The sequence below is a fragment of the Acipenser ruthenus genome, chromosome 4 (assembly GCF_902713425.1).
Source record: "Acipenser ruthenus chromosome 4, fAciRut3.2 maternal haplotype, whole genome shotgun sequence".
In the NCBI taxonomy this organism is placed as follows: domain Eukaryota; kingdom Metazoa; phylum Chordata; class Actinopteri; order Acipenseriformes; family Acipenseridae; genus Acipenser; species Acipenser ruthenus.
In genome coordinates, this window is record NC_081192.1 from 59,082,873 (window position 1) to 59,106,316 (window position 23,444).

Genomic DNA, 23,444 nt, shown 5'->3' on the forward strand with positions numbered 1-23,444 from the left:
AGGATGGGCGGGTGAAGCTGAACACTACTGCGCTCAACGTATTTATTAAATAATAAAACAAAACAAAAGATTTAAACAGAATAAAACACAAAACAAAAAGGCGCGTTGGCTAAACAAATAGAAACAAATAAGTGTGCTGGTATTAGCAGTTGCACGAAACTTAGCAGTTCTACTCCCTGTACTCTCCTCTCTACACTCTCTCCTCGCAGCACGGACAGCTGCAAGTTCTTATACTCTGGCCGAGGGGTAAACTAGCTGTTAATTATCTTATTACCCCTCGGCCACAGTCTGCACGAGTTTAGTAAGGATGCGTGACTGACAGCTAGTTAAATAACTCAGTAGCTGATCAGCCACGCATCCTCACAAGATTTTTAAAGTATAAAAACAGTAACAAATACGCAGCGCTTTTATCCGCGCCGCAAACAATACAAATAATAATAAACAGTGCACATATAAATATAGGGGCGGGACACTCCACCACAAATACACAAAGGTGTCTACTTGAAACACAGCTTAGAGTGACAAATCAACATATAAAACTGACAGGGTGACGCATATTGATGTCCTAATGCTGCAATGCAGGCCTATTGCCTTTCAATAGCCTAGCTGCATCCTGGCACTTGTGTGATGCTAGCTCCCCACCATTCCCCACTTCATACCTGAAATTGGCATGCACACTTCATGTCTCCCCCTTCTTCTTTGCAAACTCCCCCGAATTTACATGATGTTTCGTCACATATTCGGAAATCAATTTCCTTTGGACTGAATTCTGTAAATGAAAGAATAATGACATTGTGTTAGAGAAAATGTCTTCTGTTCCTCTTTTTGTGTAATCATGAAGAGGTTGTCTGTTTACATACAGTACAGTGATACATCTCTGTTCCTTTTTAGCAAAGACATTACTCACAGTTCTATGGGAAACATTTGCAAATTACACAGAAAGGCAAAACTTTTTTCTTGTCATTTAAAGCAGTAAAAACAGGTGCAGTTATCTTTTTCAGCTGTTTGTAGTTATAACTATAAAAACACAAGCCTAATGTCTGGGATAATTAGCAAGCATTTCTAAAAAGATGGCCATCAAAACTGTACCCAATTATCTTCAACAAACCCTTTGTTTTTAGGTAAGCTACACAGAAAGCACTCTTACATTAAATAATTCATAATGTCCTCTTATATTTAGCAGCTAGTAGTTTACAGCATTTGCTTACACATTAATTTAAATCCTTGACATTTGTACTCAACTCTTATTTTCCATGTTGCTAAAGAGTTACTGCCTACTTTATGCTGAAAGTAAAGTGCTCCACTCTACACCAGAATGACGACTTTCTCTTGGTCCCATTAAAAAAAAAAAATGCTGACTGCTCTTAACCTTTGATTTCCTTATTTCTTAGTAAACCACATGAAGCATTCAAATGAGCATACAATTAAACAGAATAAACAATAAAGTACAGTAAGTCAACAGTTGAAAATCAACTAATTGACAAAAAGGAAATGCCATTAGTTGGTCTTCACCTTGACCTTGAATCCAGCTAGGGGACAAGAGTTCTGGTCTAAGCCAGATTCTGAGTGGAAGTTCATCACTTTACTCACTGGCAAGATTCACTAGCTACAAAATTGCGTAAAAACAATAGACACTTCTTAATATGATCGTTTTGAAGATTTTGCTTTTGTCTGTACTGTGCCTACATGTATTGTACTTAGTATTCTTTTACATTTTGCTACATGTATGTATTGTACATATTATGTACATTTACTGGCCATGAAAGGTGAAGTACAGTGGCACAGACCATTCAGTCCTGGACCTCTTTTAAGCAGACACTGCCTATTATGCTGAATTGTGTTTTGTACGGATTCATTTCTGGGTTTTGATCAAATGTTGGTACCTATGAACCGTGCCTGTTTACGGACAAAGTGGATTTGAGATATTGCCGACTCCTTTACTGACCTATTTCCTGCAGTGTTTCTGTAAATATCATAGTCTTTATCTCATATATGCAGATGTGTTTTGTTTTAGGCCCTGGCCACACATTGCATTTAAACAGTATTAGTTGTTAAACCGTCTTAAAAGTGCTAAATATGACTAGCATCTACTCTACAGCGCGTTTAATACCGTACTCGAGTCTGGTTCTCAATTAGATCGCATCAGGTAGTGCGGTTTATCAGAAGTGTGGTTAACTCATTTCATTTCTAACAATAAACATATTTACATAGCACAATGTTTTTTTTTTGGTTACTTGGGATGAACGGTTTTTACTTTGGCCTCTGTCCCTTCTTCAGCAGTTGACTCCTATGGCCTTTACAGGCTCTCTTGGCTGATTTGTACAACAGCTGCTTTGCTTTTCGCTTGGGCAAACGGGCTGTCACAGGGATTGTGGGTGCTGTTTTTTTCTGTTAACAGAAATCGTTTGACAATGTGTAAATACCATAAATCACACATTAAATGTCATACCATTGAAAGAAATGTCTCGAAACCACTCTGCTGTTTGGGATTTTTTTTTGTTAAATGCCCAGATGACCAAAAAAAAAAGTTGAATGCAAACTGTATAAGCGACTGTTGATGTATCATGGAGGCACATCCAATCTCTGGGGTCACTTTACAATCGTATTATTATTATTATTATTAGTAATAGTAGTAGTAGTAGTAGTTGTAGTAGCAGTAGTAAAATGTGACTGACTGGTAACCTGCTTGGAACGGTGACTGTTAAATTAAGTTTGTTTTGCCTAAGTCCGCTGCAGTTCGTGCTGCTGCAATGCAAGCTTACTCGCAAGCAGCATCAGTTACGTGTAAATAAACAACGTGTATTTTTATTTGTATTTAAATTATAAAAAACATTACTACTGTTCTAAATAATGTATTTATAAACTGCATATGAATGTTTTATTCCATTTATATGGCTTACCTGTAAAATAATAGGATTTTCAATCAAATATAAACAAGTAGCTATGGTGACGTCACCAGTAAATTATGCAAATTGGTACCATTGAAGGTTCGAACCTTCCTTCAGTAATGTGTTCCGAACCTTCGAAGGTCAAAATGTACCCTTCGTTGCAGCCCTACTACACATACAAACAGCATCAAAATAAACTTAGTAGATTTCACTCTTTCTGAATCTCAGTTTTCGCCTTATTCTGACAGTCAGAATATTAAAAAAAAAATTGTTTAAATATTTTGGGCTGGTATTTTGAAAACAAAACCAAACTCCAAACTCTCAAAAACAATATAATTGGTTGGAGTAATGTATCCAGAAGACACTCGAAATTGAATTATTACCATATCAGTTGTGGTTTTGTAAGATATTTGGGTTGGATTAAGTGACGCACTTTCACAGGCGTCCAGTCGAAGTTCTCTCCCTCTGAGACCATGACAACCAGTGCTGCTGCTGTGAGTGTTAGAAGGCGCCAAACAGTAATAAGGGGAAGCAGAATTATTTTGTGAAAAATTTGACATGACATTATTAACAAATGGGGTGATGCATGACATCTATATATTTGCCAGAAGTATTAACGAGTCAGAACGATATGTAACTGTTGCAGTTTATAACATCTGCTTACTGTATTCTTTATTTTGCTCTTACTTGAATGCAACAAAGGTCAGGGGTTTGAAGATTCATCAAGGCAGAATGAAATGCTTGAGGGAGAAGGGACAAGGGCCTCGCATTGATCAGTACTTCTTACGAAGTCAGTCAAGTCATTCAAATGAAATCCAGCAACAGGAAGCAAACCACAGTTAGTAGGATATCAGCACCCCTGTCATAGACGTGAGGAGGACTTGCATGGATACAGCTAGTGATGAACCTAATGATCCTTGTGAACCCAGTCAGACAAACCAGCATAAGAGAGAAAAAAACCTCAACAGGCCCACGCGTGGGGTTAAATGGCCAAGAGCTTGTGACAAAACTGCGTGGGACACAGTAAACACTGATCTCTGTTTTGTGTTGGAAAGGTTAAGTAGAACAATTTGGGGACATCATTATGCATATGGAAGCGAGAGGTTTAGAGTTGAAAAGGAAGGAAAAAGTACAAACTATTCTTGGAAAGTCTAGAAGGCAGCAGGAGATTGAACGCTTAGTTAGAGAAAGGAGACATCTGAGGAAGCAATGGAGAAGAGCAGAACAAAGTCAGAAGGAGGGACTCAATCTATTACAAAGGGTCATAAAAGATAAGCTTGCAACATTGCGGAGCACTGAGCGCCTACGGAAACACTACAAAAAGGAGCGTGCGAGAACTAACTTTTATAAAGACCCATTCAAATTTGTAAAGAAGTTATTCACCAGTGAGAAGAATGGCACACTAAAAGCATCTAAGGTTGAGCTGGAGAGATATTTGGAGGAAACACATACAGATTCAAAAAGGCAGGAGCCTATGGCAGTTCCTTCAGACATCCCACCTATCAATCCACCAGAATACCAAATGAAAGACTGTTCACTTAAGTAGAAAGAAGTACAGCAAGCTGTGATAAAAGCAAGGGCGTCATCATCTCCAGGGCCTAATGGAGTTCCGTACAGAGTGTACAAGAGTGCTTCTGGAGTTCTATGAATCCTGTGGAAATTGATGAAAGTGGCATGGGAAAAACAGGTTGTACCAAGAGCATGGCACCGAGCAGGTGGAGTCTTTATACCAAAAGAAAAAGATTCTACAAGCATCAGTCAGTTTCGCCCAATTTCCCTATTAAACATAGAAGGCAAGATTTTCTTCAGCATTATTGTTCAGAGATTGTCAACTTACCTATTAAAGAACTGCTTCATTGACACTTCAGTAAAGAATACTGGTATTCCAGGTTTCCCAGGATGCTTTGAGCACATCAGTGTGACCTGGCAGCAAATTCAAACAGCTAAAAAGGAGAGGAAGGAGCTCCATGTGACATTCCTGGATTTGGCTAATGCATACGGTTCAGTGCCACATGAGCTTCTTTGGGCAGCATTTGATTTTTTGAGTGTACCGATGACAATAACAAATTTAGTGAAAGCCTACTTTGGAGATTTGCAATTTAGTTTTTCAACTTCAGAATTCAGCACTACATGGCAACGCCTAGAGGTTGGAATAATGGCAGGATGCACCATTTCTCCACTGGCTTTTACCATGGCAATGGAAGTAATTATTAGGGAATCAAAATGGGTAGTGGGAGGAGAGCGCTTGGCTTCTGGAATGCGACTACCACCAATTCGAGCATACATGGATGACATGACAACCATGACTACAACAGTAGCCTGTACTAATCGGTTATTGGGCAAATTAACCAATAACATTGAATGGGCATGAATGCAATTCAAGCCCACTAAACCAAGGAGCATCTCTATAATTAAAGGTAAAGTAGTAGATAAAAGGTTCTACATTAATGGTGAGGCAATACTAACAGTGTCGGAGAAGCCACTGAAAAGTCTTGGGAGATGGTACGACAGGGATCTAAAGGACACAGTTTGTGTGGGAGAAGTTAGACAACAAGCAGTGGAAGGGTTGAAGAGTACAGACAGCAGCGGGCAAACTAAAACTTTGGTGCTTTCAGTTTGGTCTTCTGCTGAGGCTGCTGTGGCCACTGACTGTGTACAAGGTTTCTTTGACAACAGTAGAGAAGCTGGAAGCTTTAATCAGTTCATACGTCAGGAAAAGGTTGGGAGTTCCATGCTGCCTCAGCAGAGTGGGACTTTATGGTAAAGGAATACTGCAGCTGCCAGTCTCCACTTAAGTGTGTCAAGGTCCAACTGGAAATTACATTAGTAGAGTCACGCGACAAAAGCGTAAGGGAGGCAGCACCTGTATTGAAAACTGGAAGAAAGTGGGCAGCAAAGAAAGCCGTGGAAGATGTAAAGGCTGCCCTTCGAATTGGTGATATCATGGGGCAAGTTCAGCATGGAAGAAGGAGTCTTGGTCTCAGTTCAGCTCCTCCTACATGGCACATGGCAGCCCCAGCTCAACGGAGGAAGCTGGTAGTCAACGAGGTGCAAAAGCAGGAGGAGAGGATGAGGTACGTAAAGGCCGTTTCCCAGGCCAGGCAGGGAGAATGGATGAGATGGGAGAGTGTGTAACAACGCAAGATCGGCTGGCAAGATCTATGGAACAGAGCAGGATCAATTTCCTCATCAGGTCAACATATAATGTTCTTCCATCACCACAGAACCTAAACCTCAGAGTAGGAGAAGATCCCTCATGTCCTTTGTGTTCATCACCTGCAACATTAAGGCACATTTTGACAGGATGTAAGTTGGGTCTTAGTCAAGGATGGTTTACTTGACGCCATGACCAGGTGCTGCGATGTTTGGCCTTAGCATTGGAAGACAAGCATAACATGACCAATAAGTTGCCACCAGTTCCATCAACATTCCAGACAACATTACTCCAGGATCGCAACTGCCAAGAAAATGTGTTAAAACCAAGCCTCACCCAGGACAACCGGAAGCTGCTAGAGACTGGAAAATGCTGGCAGATGTTGGTCAACGGCTTATTTTTCCACCTGAGATTGCCACCACTAACCTTCGACCAGATATTGTCTTGTGGTATGGATCAGCACGCCTTGTTCACCTGGTAGTGCCAGGGGAGGATGCTGTAGATGAGGCGTATGAGGGGAAGAAACTTCGGTACGCTCAACTAGCCGCTGAAGCAGAACAGCGAGGATCGAGGGTCCGGGTTTACCCAGTGGAGGTGGGTTGTCGAGGACTTGTGGCACTCTACAACCTGGTTTCTCAGAGACGTCAGATTCAGTAGCCAAGAGTTGCGTCGCACAGTGAAGAACTTATCTGAAGCAGCACAGAGGAGCAGCAACTGGCTGTGGTTGAGACGGAAAGATTCTGGTTGGGGATCTCAAGCACAATAGAAAGAAAAGAAATACTGATATGGGTAAGTAAGCTGGGCTGAGTTGAGTGGGGGACAGAGGGGGGTGATGCTGGGACGCCAGAATCACCGCCGAGCCCTCTTGAGGTGTCGTGGGCTAGGTCGACGAAACACAGAGGATGGAAGGTGCCCACTTGAAGACCCCAGAGATGTACCCTACTTAGCTCAATCCAGACGGTTGTCATGCTGATGCATTGGGGAGACCGCACTGTGGTTGATCCCCAGAGCCAGCATCACAGCCGTTGTGTGCGCTGATGCGCTGGGGAGGCAAAATAAGCTGATCCCTTGAGCCAGCATTACACTTCAGCCATCAACACCAGGCAGAAGGATATCTACAACATCAGACGGAAGGAAACGCATATGGATGGAGATGCAGATGGATCACATTAGTTTACTGTAAAGCTACGTCTTAGTTGGTGCTTATCTTGGCGAGAGCCAAGTTCAAATCAGCATGAAGTTTTAACATCTACTCTCATGTAATGGAAATCATGTTTGTGTTATAAAGTGTATTTAAAATGCTGTCAGGTGATCTGTTGCTGGTGATCATTTAAATAAAGTTTGCATCGATTTGTTTTATTTTTACAACTTGTGAATGAAACTAGAGTAGCCTAGTAAATCTACTGTTAAACTGCAAGAACAATTTGACTGTGATTCTGCATCTCTCCTAAGTATTTTTTTTTTTTTTGAGGAAATTGATAAGTACAGATAAATACGCTGGGTCCTGACTACAGTATTTGCGTTAAACAAGCATGGCTGTACAGTACAGTGCTTCAAATGGTTTTGTATATTTGGCATTTCCGCGTTTTTGTTTTATGACGGCTAATCGAGATATATTTTTAATTCTATACATTCCATGTTATTTACACTAAAGCATCAAAGTGCATAGCTATTTGTTTTATGTTAGAAATAAACAAAAATTATTTCTTTGGAAGTTCTTCTGGCTTTTGTGGTTATATGGGTGAGTGTTTTCAATTTTTGGAAGCCTAATGTAATGTAAATAATCGTTTTAGGCCTATTTGAAATGTTTTGCCATTATTTATAGCTGCTCTGGTGCACAGCCTCTCAGCTTAAATGTACATGTAGGTTTTAAATACTCGTTCACCTTCTACCACTGACTGACATGTTTTTATTATTTATTTACTTACTCTGTACAATATGATGATTTGTTACGCTTGTGAAAAGCTTGAAATGTTAGCTACGATTAGTTGTTCGGTGTGCATTCTTGGAGCTGTAGTTCAAACTGGAGAACGTTCCTAAGTGATTGTATTGTTACAGGTCCAGTCAGAACTACACAAAAACGGTTACCAAATCGTACAACTGTGCAGCGCTTGTTTTTAAAAATACTTTTTTATATTAAGATACACATTTTTAAACCTCCCCACCCACAAAAGGCCCTAAAGACTACTTAGATGCAGTAACTTGCCAAATGGGAGTAGTAACTGTCTATTAGTTTTTTACTTACAGGTGAATAATAAAAAAACACTCCCCTGGAACCAAACTTACATGAAAAACCATGTTTTTTACAAGTGCTGTAGCTCAAAAACTACTGGACAGAATAACACAAAACTTGTAGAAAAAATTCATCCTACCAATCAGACCTGAAATACAAAACGGCAGGCAGATTGATTGAACTTAACCCTACTTTTGGAGTGTGTTCATCATTGTATGTAGAGGTGTTGTTTTTGATATGTATAAAAACACAATAAAAATGTGATCACAAAAAAGAAAATCATTCAGTATCATCAGCCAATCAGCTTCCAGCTATAGCAGGCATTAATACACAGTAGATGCCCGCTGGAACGTCATCACATCACCTGTGAATCAAATTTAAAATAAATCCATGCAAGTACTGGCTTTTTCATTTTGACTTGCTGTATTTTAAGCATAGACACAATTGGTCCAAATGTATTTTATTATCCATCAAAACCAGCCAATCAATACTTTGCATCGACAAAAGCAACCAATCCTGTACCTGCAACTGCCGAGTCAGCCAATCACAGCCTGTCAACTCGACTGGAGCACAGACACAGCATCTTTCAACAACAACAAACCGAGTCACGGACAGTTCAGTAATACAGCTCCATTCAAATAGCTGGCAATGTTCAGATAAACCATAAGCAGCTCTGACAAATAATACAATTATTTGTTTAATAAAAGTATTTTTTTCTCAAAACATTTTAAAAAAGGAAATGTACGAAACTTTCCTATTTCAGAACCAATACATAGAATTTGAAACACTTAAATCTACAATTCACTACCTGAAGTCTCACCCAAAAAATCAACATAGTTAAGTATCAGTGTCCTCCTAATTCAGAATGATCTGAATGTTTCTGTACCTATGCTGGAAAAATTGATTTCTCTGAGTACGTCTGAGACTTAGTGTTTTTAGCACTCCCTAGGGGCATCCATCATACCATAAAAGAAACCCAGCAAGTTGCTACAGGTAAGATGCTACAGGTCTGTAAAGTGTCTGAAATGTACGTCTGACACCGTGGAATTGCCCAGTAGCATCTTGGAACTGGAGTCCTTCTTTTCATAACACTGTGGGGAACATTTTAAAGTACTTCAGAAACAATAAAAACATTTCGCTTTTTAATATTATTATTTTTTAAAACGTTAATTATTGGTTTATTATTATGTAGTGTGCTTAAAATGTATTACTCTAGACCTGAGGGACCTTACAATGCTTCTGTGTTGTTGAAAAAATATTGATGTTTGGGCAAATTACAAGACATTGTTTCACCTGAGTGATTGCAATGCCACATTAAACACTTACTCTCAGGGTCTTTATAATATAAACAATAATGAACACTACTCTCGATTATTTTCTAAAAATAAATATCTATAAATAAAAGAATAGATCTTCATTCCATTATTATCAGCAATAAAGAAATAAAAAAGTACCTCATGAATTTAGTTACTGAAATCTGCTTATACCCACTTGTTTCTTTATATTTACAAATGTTGTAAAAACATACAGTGCCTATAGAAAGTCCACACTCCATTTTCAAAATGTTCACCTTTTGTTGCCTTATAGCCTGGAATTAAAATTCATTTTTCATTTTTTCATTTATCTACACATCCTACCCCACAACTTTGAAGTGAAAAAAATATTCTAGAAATTTGAAGAAGATTAATTAAAAATAAAAACTAAAATAGCTTGGTCCACCCCCTTGTAATAGCAATCTTAAATTAACTCAGGTGTAACCAATCATCTTCAAAATCACACACTAAGTTAAGTGGCCTCCACCTGTGTTAAATTGTAGCGATTCACATGATTTCAGGATAAATTCAGCAGTTCCTGTAGGTTCCCTCTGCTGGGTAGTGCACTTCAAAGCAAAGACTCAACCATGAGCACCAAGGCGCTTTCAAAAGAACTCCGAGACAAAGCTGTTGAAAGGCACAGATCAGGGGATGGGTATTAAAAAATATCAAAGCCCTTGAATATCCCTTGTAGCACGGTCAAGATGATTATTAATAAGTGGAAGGTGTGTGGCACCTCCTAGATCAGGCCGTCCCTCCAAACTGGATGACCGAGCAAGAAGGAGACTGATCAGAGAGGCTACCAAGAGGCCAATGGCAACTTTGCAAGAGCTACAGGCTTTTATGGCCAAGACTGGTCAAAGTGTACAACAGTATCCCAAGCACTCCACAAATCTGGCCTGTATGGTAGGGTGGCAAGAAGGAAGCCATTACTCAAGAAAGCCCACATTGAATCCCGTTTGAAGTATGCAAAAAAACACTCAGGAGATTCTGTAGCCATGTGGCAAAAAGTTTTGTGGTGTGACGAAACTAAAATGGAACTTTTTGGCAGAATGCAAAGCGTTATGTTTGGCGCAAACCCAACACAGCGCATCACCCAAAGAACACCATCCTTACTGCATCATGTTATGGGGATGTTTCTCATCGGCAGGGACTGGGGCACTTGTCAGGATAGAAGGGAAAATGAATGGAGCAAAGTACAGAGAAGTCCTTGAGGAAAACCTGCTGCCCTCTGCAAGAAAGCTGAAACTGGGACGGAAGTTCACCTTTCAGCATGACAACGACCCAAAGCACACAGCCAAAGCTACACTGGCGTGGCTAAGGAACAAAAAGGTAAATGTCCTTGAGTGGCCCAGTCAGAGCCCCGACCTAAATCCAATCAAAAATTTGTGGCATGACTTGAAAATTGCTGTTCATCAACACTCCCCAAGGAACTTAACAGAGCTTGAACAGTTTTGTAAAGAAGAATGGTCAAATATTGCCAAATCTAGGTGTGCAAAGTTGGTAGAGACCTATCCCAACATACTCACAGCTGTAATTCCTGCCAAAGGTGCTTCCACCAAGTATTAAGGGGGGTGGAGACTTATCCAATTATGATCTTTCAGTTTTGTATTTTTAATATATAACTTTTTTCCCCTTAACAGTGTGGAGTATGGTGTGTAGATAAGTGGAAAAAATCCTCATTTAAATGCATGAAACTCTGAGGCACTGACACAACAAAAAGGGGGTGTAGACTTTCTATAGGCAATATTAAAAACACAAGACTAAATAAATGTTCTCATATAATTATTTAATTAATCAGATTTACAGTGTTTCACATTTTTTTCTTCGCTCTAAACAAGTTCCCATGATGTTCTGTTTCTGCGTGCTGCTGTAAACTTTCTCTGCCCTTTAAAAATGAAATGCCCGTATACAACAATATGCATTTTTACAACCTTAAAGGAGTGTCACATGATCAAAAATACAATCTGAAAACTTCAAGCCCCACTTACAGTGCCTTGCGAAAGTATTCGGCCCCCTTGAACTTTGCGACCTTTTGCCACATTTCAGGCTTCAAACATAAAGATATGAAACTGTAATTTTTTGTGAAGAATCAACAACAAGTGGGACACAATCATGAAGTGGAACGAAATTTATTGGATATTTCAAACTTTTTTAACAAATAAAAAACTGAAAAATTGGGCGTGCAAAATTATTCAGCCCCTTTACTTTCAGTGCAGCAAACTCTCTCCAGAAGTTCAGTGAGGATCTCTGAATGATCCAATGTTGACCTAAATGACTAATGATGATAAATAGAATCCACCTGTGTGTAATCAAGTCTCCGTATAAATGCACCTGCACTGTGATAGTCTCAGAGGTCCGTTTAAAGCGCAGAGAGCATCATGAAGAACAAGGAACACACCAGGCAGGTCCGAGATACTGTTGTGGAGAAGTTTAAAGCCGGATTTGGATACAAAAAGATTTCCCAAGCTTTAAACATCCCAAGGAGCACTGTGCAAGCGATAATATTGAAATGGAAGGAGTATCAGACCACTGCAAATCTACCAAGACCTGGCCGTCCCTCTAAACTTTCAGCTCATACAAGGAGAAGACTGATCAGAGATGCAGCCAAGAGGCCCATGATCACTCTGGATGAACTGCAGAGATCTACAGCTGAGGTGGGAGACTCTGTCCATAGGACAACAATCAGTCGTATACTGCACAAATCTGGCCTTTATGGAAGAGTGGCAAGAAGAAAGCCATTTCTTAAAGATATCCATAAAAAGTGTCGTTTACAGTTTGCCACAAGCCACCTGGGAGACACACCAAACATGTGGAAGAAGGTGCTCTGGTCAGATGAAACCAAAATCGAACTTTTTGGCAACAATGCAAAACGTTATGTTTGGCGTAAAAGCAACACAGCTCATCACCCTGAACACACCATCCCCACTGTCGAACATGGTGGTGGCAGCATCATGGTTTGGGCCTGCTTTTCTTCAGCAGGGACAGGGAAGATGGTTAAAATTGATGGGAAGATGGATGGAGCCAAATACAGGACCATTCTGGAAGAAAACCTGATGGAGTCTGCAAAAGACCTGAGACTGGGACGGAGATTTGTCTTCCAACAAGACAATGATCCAAAACATAAAGCAAAATCTACAATGGAATGGTTCACAAATAAACATATCCAGGTGTTAGAATGGCCAAGTCAAAGTCCAGACCTGAATCCAATCGAGAATCTGTGGAAAGAACTGAAAACTGCTGTTCACAAATGCTCTCCATCCAACCTCACTGAGCTCGAGCTGTTTTGCAAGGAGGAATGGGCAAAAATTTCAGTCTCTCGATGTGCAAAACTGATAGAGACATACCCCAAGCGACTTACAGCTGTAATCGCAGCAAAAGGTGGCGCTACAAAGTATTAACTTAAGGGGGCTGAATAATTTTGCACGCCCAATTTTTCAGTTTTTTATTTGTTAAAGTTTGAAATATCCAATAAATTTCGTTCCACTTCATGATTGTGTCCCACTTGTTGTTGATTCTTCACAAAAAATTACAGTTTCATATCTTTATGTTTGAAGCCTGAAATGTGGCAAAAGGTCGCAAAGTTCAAGGGGGCCGAATACTTTCGCAAGGCACTGTATGTATGTGTGTGTAGATTATACATACATACATACATACATACATACATACATATATATATATAAAACAAAATTCTGTAAGATTTTTTTTGTTATAAAGACACAAATTTATTTTTTTCTCTAACTAATTTCTGTCAATGAAAGTTATACCTTATTAAAAACACTGCCATTCACTGTTCTTTTTTTCCTCGCACTCGTGATGAGCTGTCATAGGCGAGTCAAACCCGGTTTTATAATGAACTATCCCTGCACGGCGATCATGATAGTCTGCATTTCATTTGCTAATATTTTCTTATATATTAATGAACAGATCATGTTTTGTGAGGTTACCAAGGTCATAATGGAATTAAATAAGGCTTCACAATGCTCAAGCCTAGCCCTAGCCTTAGTGAGAGCATCCAGTACCACATCTAGACTCCACTCGGAGAGGACGTCCTTTCTAGGAGGACGTAACCTCTGAGCGCCCTTTAAAAAACGGGTCACTAGTATATGAGCACCCGGGGACACTGAGTCAGTGGAGACATGGCATGCAGATATGGCTGCTAGGTACACTTTCAGCGTAGAGGGGGGATCTACCCTCCTTTAGCAAGTCTTGCAGAAACTGTAAGATGATTGCTATAGGGCAATAAATGGAGTCATGACCAATTTTGGAAATACCTCCATGTGACAGAGAGCGAATGAATCCTAGTCAACAATCTCCCTCCCGACCTTTGAGGGCACGGGATAACAGGAACAGTGTGCCCCGGACTGGATGGTTTGGCAGTTCATTCCTGGGTCAGTTGGAAGTCGGCCATCCAGAAAGGGGGCGGAGTCACAATATCAGAAGTCATCGCCTTAATGTGGTAGGCGATGTGTCAGTCATGGATTGGAGGACATGTGATTGCACTCGCTACCGAAGGGGGCGTGACTAAGGGTATATCAGGGGATGTGGCAAAGCAATCTATTCCTTGGTTATGGTTATGAAAGGACCTGTAAAGGATTACTGTGTTGTAAACACACACACACACACACACACACACACACGCACATTACTAAATACTATATTTGCACCGGCTACTGTATAAAAAAATATTTTCGGGTATTATCATTCAATCCATTTTTTGTCACATTATCGTACTGTAAGGAGATATATAGTACATAATAGCTACACAAATACACCCAAAAAATAAAATAAAAATACACTTAACTTTTTGCGGTCCATTTATTCAGCGTGTCTCAGGCGCGCTGTTTAAAAGTATTTTTTTCACAGTAAAACACGTTTAAACGGCACTGCATATCAACAGGACACTCAGTACTGCATCTCCAGCCCCGCCCCACCCCTTGTTCGCTGTATTTTTCACATACCTCTTCATAGTCGTGCACACCGATAAATCATCTCCTGATCACTCGTTTTATCTCTGTGGTGCCGGGGGCTATGTGTATTGCTCAGATCTGCCCCCTTTTTTTTTGCTTCTCTTGGCCACTATCGGTCTCACTCGGCCATTGAATGGTTTTTCCGGAGAAAAAACGACTAGAGACCTGTGTTTTACATCTTTTTGATGATGTTGGACAAGGTCCGACATCGGACCGGAAAGGGAAAATTGTAATGTCGGACCTGGCCCGACATAGGACCGCAAAGGGTTAAGGTTTGTGTGTTGCACACATAGTGCCATTAACAAAATGCTCTGAAAACTTATCAAGAAAATGATTTTAATGGAGGGCTGTAATGCAGCAAAAAGCTCAATAATGAAACGTAAAGGTTACCGTAACAAGCTGAAAAAAGATTTTTTGTGAACTTCAATAAACCAACCTTATCTTTCACCAGTCAAATCGTAGAGTGCCTAAAGTTTTGAATCCCACGAAACATATAACATAACACAACATTTAAAGAACAATGTAACATTGTCACATTCAAAATGGATCCTTTTCCATAGAGTTATTATACAACAAATGTTCCTAAATATTAAAATGATTACCTGAAAAACAGTAAATGTTAAATGGTAGAATATTTCTTTATGTCCACTTTTTAAAAACATTATATTTTCACCATCACTAAGTTATAAAAGCTGAAAAAAAAGAAATATTTCCGATCTTTGACGCAGCTGGTATCTTTCTCGTTAAAGACATTTTAAAGAAATCATGCGTTCAATCATTTACCGGAAGCAAACTAAACACACTGCTAGGTTTCTAAATGCAGTGTACTGTGGCGATCACCCCATATGTGCTGCAATAAGCGCAGCCTCTGCTTTATTCTTAATTGAATATCAGTAAGCCTGGCCAGGTTAGTTCGATTTCTTATATTCAAATTAAAGTTGTCAAAAGTGTTCTCTGATTTTAATTTTCGCAAGATTGCCTAGTTTTTTAAAGAAACCCTTTAGGCATTAGTTTACATGCATGAGGAAAAAAAAATTAAATATTTTGAAACTGCCCCTTAACTGTCTTTTTTATATTGTGCTGGTTAGGAGTATTTGTCTAGGTCTGCTATGCATTGTGTTTTTTGTATGTTCTTCGTATTTTTCTCCTTTTGGCTATCCGTAGTTGGGGGCGGGGCTTATGCTCCTTTTGCTCATTGCCGGCCAGTTCAAAAAGGGAACCATTTTGGGCAACAGGAGGTCGCCGTTTCTCTCTCCTACTCGCTGTCGCCGTTTCTCTCTCCTACTCACTCTCGCCGTTCTGATTTTTTATCAGAACTTTTGGTAGATGAGGAGTTTATATTTTTTGTTAGTCTGTGCTTTAATGCAGGTCTATTCATTTGTTCAGCAGTATGTTATTTTGGTAAACGAGTCAAAAATGTTCTGCTGCGTTTAGATGTTGCTTCCAGCACAGTCAAACTAACTGTTTTTTTTTCTGTATCGTTGTCACAAAGACGGCCAGAGTGGGTGGCGTCAGACCAGAAAGGAATACACAGACACAGACAGTGGTTGTGATGAGCTGAGTGCAATGGTGGCACTCAGCATTTAATAACAAAATAAAAGGTTTAAACAACGGAATACAAAACAGGACACGGCACTTGACGCCAAAATAAACAGACATACAAAACGACTAAACACTAAACAGACGGTGCAGGACAGACAGACGAACAAACACGGTGAGTGAAAACACGTTAACTATTACTTTTACTATTATTATTATTATTATTATTATTATTTTACTTCACCTCCGTCTCCAATCCCGTTCTCCACTCACCGAACACCTAACCACGAGTGACTAAAAATGTGCCTATTTATACTGTTGTGCTGGGATTCAATTACTAATTAATTATTCACTTGAATCCCAGCACTTGAATTAATTCTGTGCAACCCCGTGCTCACATATTACATTTAACCAGCACGTGAAGTGATTTGTGCCCTCCTCGTGCCTAAATACAAATCTACACTTTTTAAATACACGTGAAACACAGACCCGTTTATATCCCGTGTACCAATGACTATACACCAACATTAACACACGCAACATACAACACAACACACAAATGCACACAGGGGCGGGGCGCATTGCCACATATACCCCCCCTTGTGCGCAGCACACATGGCCTCAATGGCCACCTCCCCCCTTAAAAATCCAGCAGTCCAGGCCAAAGTCTCGGGCTGGGAAGGGAGGCTTCAGTGGGCCCATGGCTGGCAATGCTGTCAGCACCCCTGCCGGTAGTGGCACGGCTGACAGCCTTCTGGTCCATGCTTGCAGCGAAATTGCTGCGGGGGATGCTGGTCTCCTGACCTCTCCCCCTGTCTTTGTAGCCGGTAGCTCCCTTTGGTGGGGCTCCGACCACAGTACTGCCGGCAGCGAAGAAGCTGCAGTGGGAGCAGGTCTCCGGACCTCCCCCACGATCTCCGGCAGCGAAACTGCTGCAGTGGGAGCAGGTCTCCGGACCTCCCCCACGATCTCCGGCAGCGAAACTGCTGCAGTGGGAGCAGGTCTCCGGACCTCCCCCACGATCTCCGGCAGCGAAACTGCTGCAGTGAGAGCAGGTCTCCGGACCTCCCCCACGATCTCCGGCAGCGAAACTGCTGCAGTGGGAGCAGGTCTCCGGACCTCCCCCACGATCTCCGGCAGCGAAACTGCTGCAGTGGGAGCAGGTCTCCAGACCTCCCCCACGATCTCCGGCAGCGAAACGCTGCAGTGGGAGCAGGTCTCCTGACCTCCCCCACGATCTCCGGCAGCGAAACTGCTGCTGGGGTTTGTGGTCTCCAGACCTCCTCCCCCTTCTTCGTGGCCGACAGCTCCCCTTTCTGGGGCTCCGGCCACCTTACTGCCCGTGGTGGAGGTATGGGAAGCAGAGACAGCTCCTGCTGTTCTGCTTCTGGCAGTGGCAGAGGCAGAGGCAGCTCCTGCTCCTCTGCTTCTGGCAGTGGCAGAGGCAGAGGCAGCTCCTGCTCCTCTGCTCCTGGAAGTGGCAGAGGCAGCTCCTGCTCCTCTGCTCCTGGAAGTGGCAGAGGCAGCTCCTGCTCCTCTGCTCCTGGAAGTGGCAGAGGCAGCTCCTGCTCCTTTGCTCCTGCCGGTGTAGGTGGCGGAGGCAGAGGCAGCTCCGGCTGCTCTGCTCCTGCCGATGTAGGTGGCGGAGGCAGAGGCAGCTCCGGCTGCTCTGCTCCTGCCGGTGAAGGTGGGAGCAGCGTGTAGTCTCCTGCCGATGGAGGTGGGAGCAGCGTGTAGTCCTCCCCCTTTTTCAGGGGACTGGTGCTGCTCTGCCTCTCTTGCAGCGGACTGGTGCGGCTCTGCCTCTGAAGGGGAAACCAGCAGGCATTCTTCCTCTGCTGGTTGTGCTGGGGAAATCAGCAGGCATTCTTCCTCTGCTGGTTGGGCTGGGGAAACCAGCAGGCATTCTTCCTCTGCTGGTTGTGCTGGGGAAACCAGCAGGCATTCTACCTCTGCTGGTTGTGCTGGGGAAACCAGCAGGCATTCTACCTCTGCTGGTTGGGATGGGGAAACCAGCAGGCATTCTTGCTCTGCTGGTGAAGGTGGGAACAGCTGCCTCTCAGGCTTCAGATTCCCGCGGTCCCCCCCGTCTGGGCGCTGGACGCTCGCGGTCCCCCCGTCTGGGCGCTGGACGCTCGCGGTCCCCCCGTCTGGGCGCTAGTTCCTCCTCTTCATACTGGGTGGGGCATATGGCTAACGTGTGCCCATAAGCCCCACAGCCAGGGCATAACTCTGCTGCGAGGTTCTTTAAAAAAACCTCCCAGCCATCATCCCCGACCTCCTCCCTTTTGGGCTGTGGACGCCCCGACTCCTCCCTTTTGGGCTGTGGACACTCGGGTTCCCCCCACTCAGGCGTAGGACGTCCGGGTTCCTCCCACTCAGGCGTAGGACGTTCGGGTTCCTCCCACTCAGGCGTAGGACGTTCGGGTTCCTCCCACTCAGGCGTAGGACGCTCAGGCTCCTCCCACTCAGGCGTAGGACGCTCAGGCTCCTCCCACTCGGGCTGTGGACGCTCAGGCTCCTCCCACTCGGGCTGTGGACGCTCAGGCTCCTCCCACTCGGGCTGTGGACGCTCAGGCTCCTCCCACTCGGGCTGTGGACGCTCAGGCTCCTCCCGCTCAGGTACTGGAGAGGGCAGCGACTGCTCCTCTCCCTCTTGCTCACTGGAAGGCATCCCTCCCATGTCTGCAGCTAGGTAACCCAGCACCACCATGGTGAGGTCACGAACGGATGCCGGGTTGTGCTGTTGCTCCCAGTCCTCCCATCGTTTCCCATCTCGCATCTGCAGTGCGTGAATAACCATGGGGAGGTCACTGGCGAAGTTCCCCTCGGGGTGCACCAGCCAGTCCCATATTTCCCGGGACGGTGGGGAACCCGGTGGCAGTGGGGGTAGAGGGGTGGCTACTGCCCCGTTGTGGCTGTCCTCCTCCCAGCCCAGCATGCAGGATGAGGGCTGCAGCTGTTGTTGCTGCTGCTGCTTCTGCTGCTTCCTGCAGCTCTTTCTTCCCATCCTCGCTTTACTATTTTTTTTTTTTTTTTTTATTATTTTTTTTTTTTTTCACAGAACCCCCTCTCCTGGTCTGACGCTTGAAGGCGCTATTATCCCACGATGACACCACGTGTCACAAAGACGGCCAGAGTGGGTGGCATCAGACCAGAAAGGAATACACAGACACAGACAGTGGTTGTGATGAGCTGAGTGCAATGGTGGCACTCAGCGTTTAATAACAAAATAAAAGGTTTAAACAACGGAATACAAAACAGGACACGGCACTTGACGCCAAAATAAACAGACATACAAAACGACTAAACACTAAACAGACGGTGCAGGACAGACAGACGAACAAACACGGTGAGTGAAAACACGTTAACTATTACTTTTACTATTATTATTATTATTATTATTTTACTTCACCTCCGTCTCCAATCCCGTTCTCCACTCACCGAACACCTAACCACGAGTGACTAAAAATGTGCCTATTTATACTGTTGTGCTGGGATTCAATTACTAATTAATTATTCACTTGAATCCCAGCACGTGAATTAATTCTGTGCAACCCCGTGCTCACATATTACATTTAACCAGCACGTGAAGTGATTTGTGCCCTCCTCGTGCCTAAATACAAATCTACACTTTTTAAATACACGTGAAACACAGACCCGTTTATATCCCGTGTACCAATGACTATACACCAACATTAACACATGCAACATACAACACAACACACAAATGCACACAGGGGCGGGGCGCATTGCCACAATCGTGTTTTTTTTTTCTTGCTGGGTTATTTTGTGACCGTTCTATCGCTGCTTTGGATCTTCATTTTCTTTGCTGAAGAATACAGTTTGCCTGAATTTTTAAAACTACATAGTTTTAATGGAATCAAAGGGAAGACATCTGCACAGCGGATTACAAACATCATCCGGGTGAGATCAAACCTTTTTGTTCTTTCATTTTTTGCTACTGTGTTTGCAGTTTTTTTGTGAATGGCCATTCTGGTTTTGCATTGGATTTTGGATTTTTTGGAGTATTATTTCTTGAAACTTTTTTTCTTTTTGGATTTGTTTTTCATGAAGGGGACTGAACTATGATGTAAAAAACCTGTGATTGGGTTAATTAACCCTTACCTGCTTACACTGTATTGTCAATTGCTGGGTAAACTAATTTACATCTTATTTTATAGTGAGCCTCAGTGACATTATTGTTTTGCTGATATACTGTTTCATTTGGTCTATGCTCGTATGGTTTTTATATCTCTTTTACGTTCTAGACTGACTTCTAAAACATTTTCTGGGTTAAGCATATTCCTCAGGTCCCCTTTTAAATCCCTCTTTTACGCTGTAACTTATTACTTGCTATTTCCAATAAAATTAAATGTTTCCTTATGGAATCAGTATACGCGTATGGTCTAAGTGTCTAGTAGGAATACTAAGGAAGTTTGTTACAGTACAGTAACTGGTAGTGTGTCAATAAGCCAAGCAGGAATTTTCTTAGAGAACTACACATTACACGGCAATCAGTAATGTTCACGGAAATCGTGATAACTGTGTGAAAAAAATAGCCCTAATCATATGTGCATCAAAAGCCACATTAGGCGACATCAATTTTAGAAACAACCAGTAAACATGAAACTAACTTGTTACTATATTTTATAAAATCTTGCACCTACATCTTATAATGAAAATAACACATTACAACTTTGCAAAATCTTTGAATTTTAGTAAACTGTATACATGCAGTACCTGCAGTAATGTCTGCTGCTATACAGTAATTGGACCCCATAAACACAGCATGTCACCGGAACTTACAATTCTGCTCGCTTGCATGTCTGCATTTGGTGCCACATAAAGTCTTGGTATTTATGCAGTCTTCCCCAGTAAGGAAGACATGTGTTTTTGCCAAGGAATGGAAATCTTTCGGCATGAAGGTACAGTTCCGCATAACAAAAGGCCAACCAATAGACTGTTAGCTAACCGAGCCAATAGATTCAAGTTACATGCCATAATGCAGGGTTGAAAATTCTCAACCCTAGTCTCTGGCAAGGGTGAGTTCGCCCCGGATTGACAGTTTCGCCCCGGGTTGAAACTGGCAATATGAATGCGCAAACAGGCAATTGTGAAAAGCTCTTCAGTCAGAGTCAGTTAAAATGTTTGCCGAGTTGAAAAAAAAAATCTGACAGCGGTTGTCCATTTAAAGTATTGTGGCGGTTACAATATTTTATAACTTACCTTGAGAGTTTACCAAATACGATTGATGGCAGCGGTGTTTTAAGTGAGGTTTACAAAATAACCATTTACTAAATAATTCTGACAGTTTCTGACAGCACCAAGGAGAAGTCAGAATGGCTCTTTGTAGGCTCCTCTACAAAGCAGTGCACCAACACATCCTCTGATGGCTCTCTCCAGTGTCTAAACTGTAAACAGCTGTTATTGCAACGCGTGAGCCTCTATGTTATGTTTAACAAAGGGAAAATGTTTGCAAACACTATACTGTATGTTTTCTAGACTGTACTCTAAACACAGAATGTTGCATTAGTTGTATCACATTGAATGTTGTGGTACCACTCTTGGACTATAGTCACCATTCCAGAAACCCAATCATTCTTCATTGGTAGTAAGTTTATATTATATGGGGTACACCTATACTTAAAATATTTAGCATGGTTTTGAAGATGGGACTATTTACCAGGTGGTCGTAAGCATCATAACCGGAAAATTAGAGGGCTAATAGTAGGCATTTGGTTGGCAGACCTTCAAGATATTTCCAAGATTACTAGATTAGGTATTCCAAAATAAGACGGACAGATACCATAGTATTCAGGTTCTACATAGAAGCTTTAACTGTGGTGTAGAAAATGAAAAACATTTCTCTGTTTGGGAACTGCCATCAGCTACCAACTTGATAACATCCATGAAATGTGATGTGCTCAAATTAGCTTTTTACCTTCTTCTACAATATTAACTGCGTTATGGCATGTAACTTGAATCTATTGGCACGGTTAGCCAGATTTTGGGGCCTGACTTGGTAGAATTGATGTTGCTTAGTTCCTTTGAAAAATAGCAGTGAGATACTTTCTACAGATACAGTATTGTACTACTTGATTTTACTAATGTAATTAATCTTTTGGTTGGTTGTTGAATCTTGGGTACATCAATACCAACATCATGTTTTAAATCCATTTCATGTTTAATGGAAGAAGAGTGAGAGGAGCAGCAAATTATAATATAGTAGAATGAAGATGTCATTATCCTATGACCTGCAAGCAACTGACCTGAATGGTGACGAAGGTTATCACACTCTTGAATGAGGTAGCTCTTGAAGACTAAATGATTTTCAAGCACTTACAAACAGGAAGGCACCCCAAGGTGAGTGATAACCTTTTCATTATGCAGCTCATCTCCTGTACTTTGTGAAAAAATTACAATTTCAGAGAACGATAAAGATGACCCGAAAGACCAGAATTCACAAAAGTCTGAATTTTATAATTTCCTTCTCATTTCTAATGGAAATGCTAAGAAGAAAAACAAAGTATAGAATTATGTGGAAAATACAGTAAAGAGTTCTGTACAGTATACAACTGATTATAAACATGAAGATTCCCTGGAATTCAACAGAAATAAAATATACAGACTAGCATGTTGACTTTCTGCACATTTTGTATACACTACATACACCTGCTCTGTTTATACAGACCATTTCAGTTTCAAGGAAATGCATTTTTGTTTTTGAAAGACACTACTGTGGGTTAAATTAAGATTTTCTACTTTGAGAGGTAGAATTAAAGGATTCGGACAACCTACAAATTTATAATTTTAAAGTTAGAAAACCTTACTACAGTCCTCTCTTTCTTTAGTTCTTTTCTTTAAGGAAATAGGTAACAGAATGAAAATGGCCTGAAATTATGCCTGGCCATTCAGATTTAAGTAGCCACGCTTGTGTGGCCTTCAAGCCATGTATTACACATGGGGATCAATGTCTCCAGGGTCATGCAATCAATCATCACACTCTTATTTCAGGGCTGGTGGCTTAGAAGGCAGCAAACTCAGCACTGGGTCAGAATAATTACACATTAAATCACTGCCTGGAGATAGAGTCCTGCTCCTTTATCCAATATCCTGCTGTACATTCTGCATTGTATATAATGTGTAATTACAGACATGCTCAAATTTGTTGGTACCCTTACAGCTCATTGAAATAATGCTTCATTCCTCCTGAAAAGTGATGAAATTAAAAGCTATTTTATCATGTATACTTGCATGCCTTTGGTATGTCAAAGAATAAAGCAAAGAAGCTGTGAAAAGAGATGAATTATTGCTTATTCTACAAAGATATTCTAAAATGGCCTG

At 41.7% G+C, this 23,444-nt stretch overlaps 1 protein-coding gene across 1 annotated transcript in view; it reads right to left on the reverse strand.

Moving 5' to 3' along the window:
• Positions 1-23,444, reverse strand: part of LOC117399552 (tomoregulin-1-like) — a 139,261-nt gene that overhangs the window by 54,774 nt on the left and 61,043 nt on the right. The window contains exon 2 of the mRNA XM_033998816.3: positions 660-769. Coding sequence (XP_033854707.1) covers positions 660-769 — 110 coding nt within the window. The remainder of the gene's footprint in view (positions 1-659; positions 770-23,444) is intronic.